The following is a 14,580-nucleotide window of genomic DNA, read 5'->3' on the forward strand; positions in this document are numbered from 1 at the left end:
AACATAAGGCCAGCAAATGATACCCGTTTTTGTCAGTTCTTTCACCACTGATTACACACAAGAATAAATAAGCCAGGAAATGCTGTCATTTATTTTATTTAAATCAAGACATTTGTGCAACCTCACAACATAAAATCATGTCGGACTGCAACAGGAACACAGATCCTGTTAAAATACTATAGAATTTGATACTACTGCCAATAGTTTCTCAGCCTCAATTTCTAGGCTGCATTCTTACTTTTGCCTCTTCAATCATCACAGCAGTATTAAGGAGCGTTATCAGAGCATTAATAAGCAACTGGTCCAAACATAAAACAAGGCTCTTTCACATACAGTTGTTCACATGAAATATGAAATTAAAAATACAGTACAAAACAGTCCTATTCATAGGGCCACTTAGACTGACTGAAAACATAAAACTGATTAACTGTAACCATTATTTTTGACCACTTGAGGGAAAACTCATGAAACTCTGATAGACAAAAATAAAACTGGACAACAGACTATAAAAGATCTAAAATGAACTACAGCATTACTGTAATTATGTTGCCTTAAACAAAGATGTAAGGATGTGTTCTGAATGTTTACACGTTTCTTTTTTTAATCATTAACATGGTTTATGTTTGGACTGAACATGTTTGTGTGCTTTATCTTATAAGATACATGGCTACAAACAAAAAAAAAAGTCACATAGTGACAACTTCTTCCTCTGGCTATGCTGCTATTCCCAACAGCAGCGACTTTAAGTTCATCATTATATCTGTATAAGAAGGTGTCATCTTAATGCCACACATTTTTATATAAAAATAAAGTGAATATATTCTTTGAATATGTCAGATCTTACTGCAGCATCAGCATAAACGGCCCTTTCCTCAAAATGTAAAGGAAAAGAGTTTTTAAAAAATCCCAGACTGGAGGAAAACTTCTCTGTTGATCTCTTACCCCACAAATACCAACATTTGGTAAACCCTCATCAGTTTCACCCCAGGGGAAAAAAAAACTAATGAATGGTATCAGAAAACTGATATAAAATCACTGACTGGCACTGACTTGCAGTCGCACAGCTCATGTTTCTCAGGACGACTCCTCTCTCTTCCACACTATCACCATATTCTTGTCACTAAGGGCCACCAGGAACTGGAGCTCAGGGTCCATTGCTACACTGTTGATGGACGGGCCGTCCAACTGGCCATGGCCCTTCCTCACAGGAGTCGGCCACTCCAACACCTACCAAAACAAAGAACACCTCAATGAATGAGTAACGGTGTGCTGCAGATCTTCCATCCTCATTCTCTCTGCTTAATGACAGAATCAGTAGAAGTTAGAACTTCAGAATAAGCAGAAGAGCTCTATACATGAAATATATTATAATTTAGGCTTTTTTTAACATAGTCGGACTGGACTGAACAAACACAAGCTGGCAGACAATTGTAAACAGTTAAGTCTTTATAAGTTTAGATTATTTAAACCACTTTATTAAAAGGCTGGAAGTGGGCACACCCAAATTGCCAGTTATCATCTCTTATTGTACTGGAAGACGGTACACTTACAACAATAGGAAATACAGTATTTGAAGCAGAATGGCAATCTGTAAACTGACAGATGTTTGTTCTTCCACTGTGATGTTTTTTTTAGTAATACCACTGTGTTCTCAGATCACAGCAATTAATTTGGTGAGTGTAATGTCATGATTAATTCAAAAAAGAATGCAGACACAGAAAATAATTAAAGTATTGCCCGACAATAATTTATGAAAGCAGAGTTGTGAGGTAGCAGGACATTTGGGAGAGACTGTTACCTCGGTGGGCTGTACGGGTTTTCCACTCTGGAAGCTGTTCTTCTGCAGGTTGGCGACATGATATGTCCACAGCCTGCCTTTATCATCACCGCACACGATGTAGGCTTGGCCTGAAAAGAGGAATTTCAGCCAGAATTATTCTCGGTTATTCAAACACAAAGCTCAGGATTTACAGTCTACTGGAGTCCAGCCTGGAACTGAAACGTTGGCTTCACGCTTGACTGAGGTCAAACATGAAAACAAAACTGATGCAACTAAAAGAGCACTGTGAGAAAACTGTACAACAATCTGAATTGTTGAAAACAAAATGCAGCGTTATGACATTGCACTCTCCAGGTTTTCATTAGATGACTTGTTCTTACCAGGACAGGTGTTGAGAGCCAGGTAAGGAATTTCAGTGTTAGTCCACTGCAGCTCAGCCAGAACCACAGCACACACTGCCCTGCTCTTCTTGTCAGGCCTCTGAGCTTTGGTCCGGCTCCAACTCCACAAATAAATGCAACCATGCATGTAGTTCTTGGAGGCTGAGGGAGATAAAGAACCATAGGTGAAAAAAAGAAGGAAAAAAGAAGAATTAAGGACCATATCTGTACAAAGATTCATGGCAATCCATACAATAATTCTTCTTATCTTGGATATTGGAGCAAAGTTGTAGTACTGAATGAAGGGGTGCAGTTTTTTAAGCATGTAGACTACAGTGGTTATGTGTTTTATATAACTGTTAGGGCTTCACTTACCCACGATGTCATCTGTAAGAAAACTCAGGCCATCGATGGTGTGGTAGTCATGGTCTTTGTCTTCCTTCTTATATATGGGGAAAGATATCTCCATGTCCTTGGACCTACTGACAAATGAAAACACTGTTAATGGATCAACTCTCTCGAAAAAGGTCTGGATCAGGCAAAAGGCTCTTCAAACCAGACTGACACTCATGGATACAAGAACACAATTATATACACACACACAATGTGAATGACTCTACCTCTTTGTGGTGCTGTTGGTGCCGAGTTGTGTGTTGTAGCAGTGCAGTCCGTCTTCACAGGCCGTCAGCAGGTGGGAGCTAGGGGAAGTCGGGGGGAGGCAGATGTGCAGAGGGGTGGCACTGATCTCCAACACCAGCAGCTGACTGGAGGCACAAACATGGCAGGAATACTGTTATCGTCACGGCCTGAACTACTCGAAAACCTGCTGCACCTGTCACATCATCACTAGTGAGGAAAAATGTACAGCTTGATGTTCTGTCTTTTTTAGGCCTTCGTTAGTGCTAAAGTGGTGTTCAGGCTCAGGAAATGTATTTCAAAGTATGATTTGTAGTGGGGTATGAAAGCAGAAATACTCACACAACTTTGTAGTTGTACTGGACGTCCACTCCGCCGATGTCCCACATCACTATCTTGTTATCATATGATCCCGCTGCAGGAGAAAACATGAACTGGTCAGACCACATTCTGAAGTTAACAGGATTTAAAAAAATATTAATTTAAGTGAGATCAAATGAGCACAGTACTTTCTGTATCGGAAAGTGCAAGCTGGGATACCATGTCATTGAATAGATTGATTACTTCCTTTTCGTTTACCGTCACGTTATGACAACCAAATAATTTCCGTGAAAATATTGAAATAATTTTGTTTTGAATGTGTGACCATGTAGATGAAAAGTATTACTGATAGAAATGAACACATAACTATGAAAGACTCAAGTTGCAATCAGCAGAATTATCCTTTAAACTGTCTGCCGTCAAAGGATCAGAACTCAAAATGTTGGCTGTTTATCTGAAGAAGTTCCAAACTCACTGAAGAGGAAGTTCCCCTGGTGGTGGTTGAAGCGGAGGACAGAGAGCGACTTGCGGCTCGCTCTGAACTCCCCGTAGGCCACGTTGTTTCTGGGGTGGATCAGTTTGACCAGTCCCCTTTTCCCACCAGCAGCCAGAATACTGCAGTGCTGAGCCGAAGCTTTACCTCTGGACATCAACACTGTGGACCAGGCCAACGAGAAGAACTCCTGCCGTGAAGTATAACAAACAGGCAGTATTAAATACCCACAAATTTATATCATGATAGGAAATATTCAATTAAATCTGCTAAGTATTAGGCTGCACCATCAGAGATTAATCACGCCTGCCACAAAATATTCTGTTAATTACAAAGATGAATCTCAAAATCAATATCGATATCACTTGTGCTAATGTTTTTTCTGTACATGCAAATCCAGAAGCCTACCCTTCAGCAGACTTAGAGAAGAGAATTAATGAAGCAAACCTCTCCAGGAACTTTGTACTTCTTCATCACCATCCCCGTTTCACAGTCGATCACACACAGAGAGTCTCCACCACAGGTAGCAACCAAGCGGCTTCCTCTGCCTCCACCTGATCACACGGGAGAACACACTCTATTAGCAAATGTAAAGCCTTTAATTTTGATCATTTACAAGCCTTTGGGGGTGTAGTCTCTAAATCTTGTGTAGTACCGGTGGAATCTGGCAGCGGCTGGAAGGCGCAGGCCCACAGCTGGGTGGAGAAATCCTCCGGGCTGTCCTGTTTACTGTGGCACTGGAGGACGTGAAGAGGCTTCAGATGCACGGGCTGCAGGAGGATGGACACATGGACAAAGAAGAAAAAGAAATGGGGAGATGTCAGAGTGGTGGAGAAGATTGGATTTTAATGACTGGTCTACTGACATCAAACATAGCCACAAACACTGCTAGCATGCTAAGCATTAGCAACTAGAATCTTTCCATGTTTGCCATCTTAGTTTAGCGCGTTAGCATACTAAAATGTCCTAATTAGAAGTAAACACTAACACACCTGAGGCTTAGACAATGGCATTAGTTTTACAGGTATTTTGTATTGAACCTGTTTCAGACACATTTAAATTTTAGCCTGATGATAGAGAATTTAAGGGAAATCATCCTAATGAGGACGTGAATGTGTATCAAATTTTACTCAAAACCACAAATGTCAACCTAATGGTGACACTAGAGGAAAGTCAGCAGATCACCAAAGTCATGCGATTTATAGAGGATATGGCTCTGTATTTCTGTAGTACAGTAGTTGTTGACATTCAGTCTGGACGGAAATGGTGCACTGACCAACTGATATTGCAATCCACGGAGCCGCAATCCCAGTATGACTTAATAGACATGTTTTTTCCAAAGTGCCAATTTTGGATTCTTTAATAAAAGTATTGGGATTTATCCTCATGAGAATCTGGCCAATAATTGTTGAGTTATCTTGGTTTGCTCTGAGCCAAAGCAAACAGATCGAGGACCAGATTAAACACCGAACAGACGATATGTTACCAGTTCCAGATCCCTCACAGCCTTTCTGCAAACAATTATTTAGTTCTTGGAGCTCCACAAACAGAGGAAAGAAGGGGGTCTTACAATCTTCAGTTGCATCACAAACAGCTGTTTTCACATTACCTGTGTCCTCTCACAGCTCTTTAGTGTGGCCAGCATGTCAACATCTCTCTTCAGCTCCTTCTTGCCGACACTTTCTCTTTGTGTAATCTGAGCTCCATCTTCCTGCATGTGTCTCACTTTAGAGCCTCTCTTGGGTGTCTCTGCCTTCGTCTGTCCTCTTGTGGGGGTGGATGGTGGCTGAACTGTCTTGCGGGGGCTCAACCTCACAGGTTCAGCCTGTGTTAGCGTCTGAGGTCTGAGTCGGAGACTAGTTTTGCGGGGACTGTCTTGAACTGGGGAGGCTGGTAGATCTGGGCGTAATTTCTTGCGAGGTGTCAGGCTAATGTTGGAGTCGATTGCTGATGCAAATTGTTTCCTCTTTGTAGGCGTCGAAATATCCTGAAAAAAAGCAAAAACAAAGTATGAGCTTGAAACCAGCTCCAGGACAAATCATTTATACATCATCCTGAATTTCTTTTGCTATCCTTTAGATTCTTACACAGTTCTCTTTCGTTTCATTAACCTCCTTGCTCTCCGGTTCTTCCTGTGGTTCTGTCAGAGAGCGCAAATACTCCTTGGCTAAAATCTCCACCTGAGAACCGAAAGAGACGGTTACTAAAAATGACAAAAAAACACACACACAAAACAGAGTGTCTCAAACATCATGAACTTACCCTCCATTTAGTGAAGTCACTGACTGAATTAGGCCCAAATTTAACCTGAATACGGGCAGTGTCGACAAAGCTTGTCTCCAAGGCGGACATTTTCTCTGTGGTGATGGGATCGGGGAGAGAAAAGCTCTTCTCCCAAACTGCAGTTATCTTAATTGAAAAAAGACAGTGTTAACAGAAACACATTAGTTTAAACTGGATTACTGACACGCTTCATATCATGACATAAGGTGAAATAGGCGATCGGTTTCCTACCCTGGTCATCAGGTTCTCTGTGTAGACGAAGCGTAAGTGGTTGGCAGTCGTACTGATGTCTTTACCGTTGTACATCCTCAGTTTGGGCAACAACACCATCAGCTTATAATTATCACTCACCTGACAAGGAAAAGATACAATGCAATAAAGTCTAGGACTCACGAGGTGTCATTTTATTTTGAAAGGACTCCTGAAAAATACATGCTAAAAAGGTTACGCCATGTTACATCTCCATCAAATTTCCGGGCATGCTATACTTTTTGGGAATATTCAAAGCCTCCACATTTCTGGCTTCTATCAGTCTTTCGAATTTAGGTAAATTACATATATAAATAGGTTTAGATTTCATTATTTCACATTAAATCAGATGTGATTGTGCTGTAAACAACTAAATTCTGTTTTGTGATAGCATTCTACAGAAGGATGTCAGATCATAGCAAAACAAAATGTTTCAAAATGTGTCACTTCTCTATAAGTAGATATATGAACGTAATGCAGTTACAGGTGAATAATGATATTTATACGTGGCTTTGTCCACTTTTCACAAATGATAAATGCTTTCTATGACTGCACTCCCTTAAAACTAGGAACTATAAACTCATGATTTGTACTTACAGTGATATAAAGGTTGTCCTCCAGCTTGAGCTCTTCCAGACCGCTCAGAGACTCCAGAGTGGTGACATCTTCCATCTGATTGTCGCTGAGGTCCAGGTAGAGAAGCGCAGGTAGCTCTAGTTTTTTTGGCAACTCCTGCAGTCTGTTTCCAGACAGATCCCACCGCTCCAGGGACTGGAGACGGGACAGCAGCTTGACTGGCAGGTCCTGGTGCTTCAGGCCCAGTTTGGATAGACTGAAGAGCAGAGAGATGTACATCATTGTTAAAACAAAGCAAACTAAATGTGTGGATATTTAATGATCACCAACAACAATGTATCAATATTTCTATGTATATAGGATTGTCGTCACTCTTTAAAGGATTAATATTATTTAAAAATCACTGGATTTTGATTTAGAGAAACAACAATGGTATATATTGAATAAATTATTCTCACGTCAGTGTCTTGATTTGCTCCAGTTTGTTGGTTTTTGGAGATCCTTTCTCCAGTAAAAGCTTCTCTGTTATTTTCTCCATCGTTAATCTGTAGAAAGGAATAAAATGCAACTTATAACATTACCATCTGTATCGCAAGGATGGAGATATAAAGGAGTTCACAGTTTCAGTGCTGTCTCTGTTGAAAGATTCAAGTCTGTTACACCTCTAATCACACCCACCAAATAAGATGGGTACTTCCAGAGGTGGGCTCTGATGCCCCTTTTGTGTACTGGCCACACCCTAAATTCTCAACTACATCTCTGCAGCCAGGTGCGAACTGGAACTCAGCAAAAAGGGAATTGTTTTAATTGTTTCTTTAATCCTAGCAGTAACAAAGGGCACCATAGGAGGCATTTGACCCCAAAAGTGGCTCTCTGGAGCAAAGTTTTGATGAGTAGGTCCTGTTTTATTTGCTGCATCTCAAGACCTACCAGTACACACCTGAGAAACATGTCTAAGAACATAAGCAAAAGAGTGGGGCAATACAAATTCTTATCAGCAAACCATTTTAGTTGGTGGCCCAAAAGGCACCAGGGAAGAAGATTGTTAGCTTGCAAACATGGGTGTAAATAATGCAGATCTTCTTTGCAACCATAGTATAAAGATAGAATTTTTTATACTCTTATTGTTAAAGCTCAGAAACAATAATGCTGGTGGTTCCCTACCTTTTTTATTTTCAAAATCTGCTTATTCTAATTCATTGATACTATACTATTCAATTGATGACCGGGTGATCCTGGAATAGTCGGTGATTAGGTTACTTGTTTCAGTGGTTTCGGTCAAATTTGCATTTGTGGCCTTTGACTGCTTTGCTCGTTTGCTAACCTGCTGCAGAATACTCCATCACAGCATGTGGTATTAAGGTATTCTATTCAGGCTGTGGCTCTGGTGGAAAATGCTTATTATGGGAGGTAGTTTTGAGGGACAATATAGAAATACTCTGATCATTCTCGCAACACATTGTATTCCTATGTGTTTACAATCTAACTAACCACAAACATGAGGATATAAGCATAATTTCTACTTTTTTACTCTACTTCTTTTTCAAAAGCCTATGGGCATCTGCTGAGGTATTCCATGGGTTACAAATATTTAGGAATTACAGTATTTGCACAAGTAAACCATAGTTTTTCTTGGTTTTAAAAGTTATTTCTTCTTCGCAAAATCTCCTAGATCTGACAACATATCCTGGTTACCTTTCTTGTTGCTTTGTGCTTGTTCTGGATGTCTTTTAAATTGTACAAACTGAAAACAAATACATTCTAGAGAAGGACGATAAAGAATAAATCAGTATCAGACTCAACAGGATGAGCTTGTGTTCCTTTGTACTGGTATGTGAGGTTCATTATAGGAGATCATCTGCTTCGTTGTTGATGTACCCCACTTCATTGTTTACCTTGAAAATATTTCAATTCATCCTTACTTTTATATGTTACTGAATCTATTTATGATTACGAGGTTACCTGCAGTTAAACAAACGTTCACTGTGTGTAAATCAGAAAGTTAGCACAAAGAATGGGGTTATTTACCATTAGAAAATGGGCAGGGACACATAACAACACACAAACCCACAAGTTTTCGCCAGTTAAAGAAGGTTGTACACCGAGAACATTGGCTTTTTAAATATGCTGCATTAACCTCTAATGTTTTAGGTTACTTCGCGACACATTTATCTAAAAAATCTTGCTCAACAGATGTTTAACTTCTTAGCAACAGAGGTTAGCTAGCTAACCACGCTGGAACCACTATAGCGTTATTTCTCTGCTACGAAGTGACATAATAAACAATTAACACATTATTCTTGAGTTTTACTGCACATTACAGTCGTTTAACTTCTAACGCAAAGCATTACAATCATGAATTTGTAAATAATTGTGGTTACTTACCGACACTTGAACAACTTCAGTGAACTCACGACTGTAGAAACCGAGCTTTCCCGGGGAAACTCTACGTATATCCGGTGGGCGTGGTTTAGGGTCAAGGATTATGTTACCCCGAGTACTGCCTGCCAGGCAAAATGTAAACGTTATGTCCTTTCAGACCGTACAGCGGGGAATTACACATGATGAATGCCAAAAATGTATTTTCTGATTTTCAGCATACAAATACAAATATACAGTCTGAAGACTCATGCAGATTAAGATGAATTACATTGACAAATTGTAGGTATTCAAAAGTTACTTTTAAGGTGCACTATGTCGTTTGGGGGAAAAAGCGACTTCATTCACTGACTGTTTTTTTTTTTTTTTTTTTTGCTTTTATGCCTAAACAAACTCTCGTTTTTATGAGTGCATGAACTGGCCACACTGACCTTGATAGGAAAACACAATCTAATTTTAGTTTGTTTCTATTTGGCGAAACCTGCCAACTTTCTAGTTTCAGTATTTTGGGTACCTCATTTTTTTCTCTCTTAGAACATCTTGTTTATTAATTCATGGGGGAAAATGTTATCGTTTGAATATTGTACATGTTAAAATTCTGAGTTTTCATGCCCTCTCCAAAACTACATTGTGCCATTTTATAGTTTTCAGATTGCAAGGAAAATCATATTGTGACAATAATCATGTCTAAGATCTCTACTAAAAATCTAGTCTATATTTTGTAAGGCTTTTGGGGTATTTGTTGTTACTTCATTCTTATGTAATTTATAGATGACTGCTGCTTGGATTATTTCATATGTTTAAACAGATGAAATGAAATGCCTGTGGGCTATGCAGGGGCTGAATATTACATTAAAAACATACTGTTTTGGCCACCTTTAAAGGTAAAACTTTAAAGTTCCCATCCACACATGCCACACATGCCTGTAATGCCTACATAAAACTATCTACTGTGTTTCTGACTAGTAAATCCTTCAAATGGCAGGCATTCTTTTCCCTGGTTAAAAAAATCCTCAATACACGCATATGTAAATACTTTTTGTTTTTATATGTACCGTAAAGTCTGTGTATGTGCACTGGAGGATTCACATTTCCTCATAACACTTGTGTATATAAATGTGGATATAGCCCTCTAGTTTTAAACTCCACACAGTGAGGCTTAGACATTCAATCTAAATATTATTCATAAAGTGTGTGGTGGATACATAAGCGACAAGTGAATAGGACCAAACGATTCAGTGGGTGGCGCTGTGTATCTGTTCCAACAGTTTCGTCACCTACAATACACGAAGAAGAAGAAGATGCAGGATGATGGCTCCTGACAGCAGTGACGGTGTGACTTCATGTGCTTGTAAAGGCATTCGGCGGTGTCTCGTTTGTGAAAAGCTAAAGGGAGACGGACCCTTGGAGGCAGACGAACCAAAGGTAAACATGTCTGACTAATATTTACATTTAATTTTGTTCAGTCAGCCAGAAACGGACGTAACTGCTGTTGCTGGCGCCGGTCGCACATAGCTACGGATGCCCTCACAGGACACTCAAACATAACACCAACTAGTTTTAACTGAACTAAAGTGTGTTATGTCGTCGACTTCTCGCCAGTGTATTGACAGTATTACGACATAATAACATGTTAATTACCCTTTTCCTTTCATTCTTAAAGAAAGAAATTGCAGCCTGTAGTTTATTTACTGTTGTGTGTACAGAGGTACCACACAACCTACAGTTCGCTTTATGAATCAGTGTCCATATAAATATGATCTTTGTTTGTGTTTGTCTCTTCTGTACACTGATCTCTGCTTGACTGTTGCACTTCCTGAGCTGGAGGTGACTAGTGTAATGCACCTTTTAGGGAGACGTGAATGTCTTACTGTCAAATTAAAACGCCTGGATAGCTGTGTCTCACTAAGGTATAATCGACCCAACCTTTTTGTGTTGTTTTTGCATGTGAAGATTGTGCATTACTTCCTCTACGACCCTGAGAAGAGGCTCGCCATTGGTAAAGATGCCACAGCTGCATCCTTCCCCTTTCCTGGGGTCTTCCTGTGGGAGAACTTCATATCAGAGGAGGAGGAGGAAGAGCTGATAAACACGATGGACGAGGATGTGTGGACAGAGTCCCAGTCTGGTCGAAGGAAACAGGTAATGTGAATCACATGTTGTTTTGTTTGCTTTAGTTGAATTTGTATTTGGTTTTCCAGGGTCATACTTTCTCATTACAAGAGAACATTTCAAGAAAGTAAGGGCGTAGGTTGTTGGTTTGACACAGTGTTCCTCTTATACCAGTTAAACCTACAAAATAACTGATTTCCAGCTTAAGCCCATGGTCATTGTCATTTTGTTAAACAGTGCCTTCCAATGTCAAGATCTGCCTCCTTACTCCAGAAATTACGGTGCATTTTTGGCATGTCTTCATCCTGCTTTTTCTGTAACTGACATGCCTGACATCGTAATTGCTGTTTTAAACTTGCTTCTTGATTTAAGGTTGCCAACTTTTCAGAGACTACTGGTCAGGCCTTTTTGCTAATTCTGGCATATTTACCGTAATGCCCATAGTGTGCATGAGCCCTGAGAAATAAAATAAAATGTATATTTAAAACAATACTTTCAGAAAATATAGCATATGTGATGTCACTCACTGGTCTCTGCAGAGGCTTTGATTAAATCTAATTGTTTCATGGGGCTTTCAGTCACATTTGCTCTAATAGACAGAAAGTTTGCCGGAATGCCAGGCATGAATTCAAACTGTACATGTATGCGTGTATGCCCGACAAGGTGTCTGAAGGTTCTTCTGCTGTGCTGTTGACAGAGATCTGGAACATAGGTGTTGACATGCAGTTACACCTTTTTGCATGTCTGACTATAAATGTATAATATATTAGCAGTTTTGTACGAACCATTTTATCATTATTTGCGTGTGATAATAATTCAAGGTTATTTGATTTGCCCAGAGACTCTCCCTGCACACCCATGTATGTGTTTGCAGATATTATGGCTGACTAGACAAATATGGAGAGTAACATAAAGATGTTATTTGTCAAGGGTGTCATCAATATTTGACACACCCACACAGCCCAAACAAAGTATACGATTAACTGTTTGAATAAACAGTTTGTGGAAATTAAACAATCAACACTTCTCTGTAAATTTCCCATTAATGTGACATTATTGTCGTCGTTGTTATTATCATTATATTCTGATTAAGTAAACACATGTCTTTATTCATATTTTTTGCAGGACTTTGGCCCGGAAGTAAACTTCAAGAAAAGGAAAGTGCGTTTTGGTGGCTTCAGCGGGCTCCCTCCTTTGAGCCAAAAACTAGTGCACCGAATGCAACAAGAGCCAAGTCTAGCAGGCTTTCAACCCGTGGAGCAGTGCAATCTGGATTACCATCCTCAGCGAGGCTCTGCCATCGATCCACACCTGGATGACTCCTGGCTGTGGGGGGAGCGTCTGGTCACCATCAACATGTTATCGGACACCACACTCACTATGTCTCTTGAACAGGGTCTGCCAGAGCTGGGACTAGCAGAGGAAGTCCACGTAGCTGTGCGTCTGCCTCGCAGGTCTTTAGCCGTGTTATACGGTGAGGCACGTCATAGGTGGAAACATGCCATTCATAGGGAGGATGTTCAAGCCCGCAGAGTGTGCAGCACCTACAGAGAGCTGGCTGCAGAGTTCCTACCTGGAGGGCAGCAGATGGAGCTGGGAGCTCAGCTGTTGAACATTGCCCTGAGCTTCCAAGGAACTCCAATATAGACTAAACCAATGATGCAGAGGAAGGCTAGAGAGAACTGACACCTTTGACACGTCTTGAGGTTTCCATTTGTGCCATGCTGTGTCTTATATGTGGACTAAAAAAGACGTGGAAACTACAATGGATGTCGCATTTGGGTTTTGTGGCTGTTTCACTCAGTTGGTCCCAGTTCGGTCAGTAAAAAACCGGTCCAAGGTATTTTAAAGGACTACAAGCTTTGTTGGTTGTTCTTCAGGAGCCCTGAACCCTGAGACTGGTAGCACTAATTAGCTTTGCACCATGAATAGTTGAATGTACCATAGAGGAGAAATTAGATATAAAAAACTGAACTCCTGTTTGGAAGATGAGCCAAAAAAAAAAAGTATTTTTAAGGTGTTGTTCACCCACGATCCATTAAATCAGCTTTATTGCTCCTTCACAGTTCAGTTTAACTACTTCAGGTCTTTGGATCTCTAGAAGAGGGGTGACACATTCTTCCAAAACGTATTCCGTCATTTGGTGATTTGATGATGGAGAGGACGGTCTAACATTTCTCTCGAAAATCTCCCATAGGTGTTCAATTAGGTTGAGAGAAGATGGCTGTTATGGCCATAACGTGTGATTCGTATCTTTTTTATTCTCATCATTCAGCGAGCCTTAAAGCAGTTATGCCATCAGAATTATTTGAAAGATGGGATGATTTCTTGAAACTTGTGTTCACTGTGACTTGTGCTTTGCTGTCCCCCATTATGTCATTTCTGCTTTAATGACACGTTTTAATTAATTCCGAGCAAGATTCTGCATCCTTTATCAATAGCTGATGTGATGACGATTCTAGATGACTTGATTAATTAAAAGTTAAACACAACATTCTATCAAGTACAGCTGTATGAATGTATTTATTACACGATGTGTCTTTTGATAGTTTCAGACGTACTGTCCATCAGATATACAGTTGTTATTGCTATGAATAACATGAATGTGCAGTTGATACCACAGAATTAAAAAATATATATTATTGGTTACATTAAAATGATGCCATGACATATATTGGTTACCGTTCATGTAAAGGTACTATAATGCATAAAAGGAATTTACAACAAAAACTGTAATTGCCACAAAAGTGAATCAGAAAATGTGTCACCTGAAACAATCCTGCATATCAGTTGTCATTGAGTATATTAAACTAGTTTTATTTAATCATGGATAGTTGCTGGTCAGGGGTCTGAAGATGTATTTGTCCAATTCCTCAGGTCTTTTTTGTTTTACAGATATGGGGAAAGAAACTCGGCAGTGTCTAAAGTTAATAAAAAAGAAAAACCTTGTCCTCCATGCAAACTTTGCCTCGACTTGTTTTTTTGGTTTTTATATTGTAGGATGTTTATTTACTTCCCCTGCAGTTTTGTCTTCCACCAGCGTATCCATGCTTGGCGGTACTTTCAGTGTGGCTGTTTAGCTGTAATGTGATCACACAGGAGCACTGCTGGCTGCAGCTGATCTGAGGTGGAGCTGCTCTGCTGCTGCAGTACTGAGAGGCATCAGCGCAAAAGAAGCGGCTGTTGATGTGAAGGTCGTCAGCTAACATGTTGTCATACACCTTTAAATGACCATGCTAGTGTTTTGTTTTATGATTATCTCATTTACTACCAATAATGTATATACTTTGCAACTGTCTGCTTTGCAGGTCAGGTTATTGTGTTTTAGATCTCTGAGTGTGTTTTCCAACCTCCACAGCTGCCATTGCTCT

At 40.0% G+C, this 14,580-nt stretch overlaps 2 protein-coding genes across 3 annotated transcripts; one reads left to right on the forward strand and one right to left on the reverse strand.

Moving 5' to 3' along the window:
• Positions 1-80: 80 nt before the first annotated feature.
• Positions 81-10,500, reverse strand: lrwd1 (leucine-rich repeats and WD repeat domain containing 1). Of its 2 annotated transcripts, none has more exons than XM_030438086.1 (17): positions 10,379-10,500; positions 9,104-9,222; positions 7,177-7,263; positions 6,740-6,974; positions 6,125-6,244; positions 5,873-6,019; positions 5,698-5,790; positions 5,220-5,597; positions 4,266-4,380; positions 4,058-4,164; positions 3,593-3,800; positions 3,139-3,211; positions 2,781-2,924; positions 2,536-2,639; positions 2,161-2,322; positions 1,799-1,908; positions 81-1,227 (listed from the first exon to the last, which is right to left on the reverse strand). In XM_030438086.1, the coding sequence occupies exons 3-17, from the start codon at positions 7,254-7,256 to the stop codon at positions 1,075-1,077; spliced, it is 2,229 nt and encodes a 742-aa protein (XP_030293946.1). In that variant the 5' UTR covers positions 7,257-7,263; positions 9,104-9,222; positions 10,379-10,500; the 3' UTR covers positions 81-1,074. The 2 variants fall into 2 exon arrangements, with proteins under 2 accessions (XP_030293946.1, XP_030293945.1); XM_030438085.1 differs by having other exon boundaries at positions 2,536-2,642; positions 10,379-10,499.
• On the forward strand, positions 9,345-14,171 carry alkbh4 (alkB homolog 4, lysine demthylase). The gene is made up of 4 exons (XM_030438089.1): positions 9,345-9,379; positions 10,366-10,522; positions 11,051-11,239; positions 12,335-14,171. The coding sequence occupies exons 1-4, from the start codon at positions 9,348-9,350 to the stop codon at positions 12,854-12,856; spliced, it is 900 nt and encodes a 299-aa protein (XP_030293949.1). The 5' UTR covers positions 9,345-9,347; the 3' UTR covers positions 12,857-14,171.
• The last annotated feature ends 409 nt before the right edge of the window (positions 14,172-14,580 follow it).

The sequence above is a fragment of the Sparus aurata genome, chromosome 13 (assembly GCF_900880675.1).
Source record: "Sparus aurata chromosome 13, fSpaAur1.1, whole genome shotgun sequence".
Lineage (NCBI taxonomy): Eukaryota > Metazoa > Chordata > Actinopteri > Spariformes > Sparidae > Sparus > Sparus aurata.

Coding starts and splice junctions, on each gene's coding strand:
- lrwd1 (XM_030438085.1), bottom strand. CDS start 7,256: ATGGAGAAAATAACAGAGAAGCTTTTACTGGAGAAAGGATCTCCAAAA. Junction 6,245..6,739: donor AGGACAACCTTTATATCACT/GTAAGTACAAAT, acceptor TTTCCTTGTCAG/GTGAGTGATAATTATAAGCT. Junction 1,228..1,798: donor AACCCGTACAGCCCACCGAG/GTAACAGTCTCT, acceptor TTGTTTTGGTAG/GTGTTGGAGTGGCCGACTCC.
- alkbh4 (XM_030438089.1), top strand. CDS start 9,348: ATGCAGATTAAGATGAATTACATTGACAAATT. Junction 9,380..10,365: donor ATGAATTACATTGACAAATT/GTAGGTATTCAA, acceptor CTGTTCCAACAG/TTTCGTCACCTACAATACAC. Junction 10,523..11,050: donor TGGAGGCAGACGAACCAAAG/GTAAACATGTCT, acceptor TTGCATGTGAAG/ATTGTGCATTACTTCCTCTA.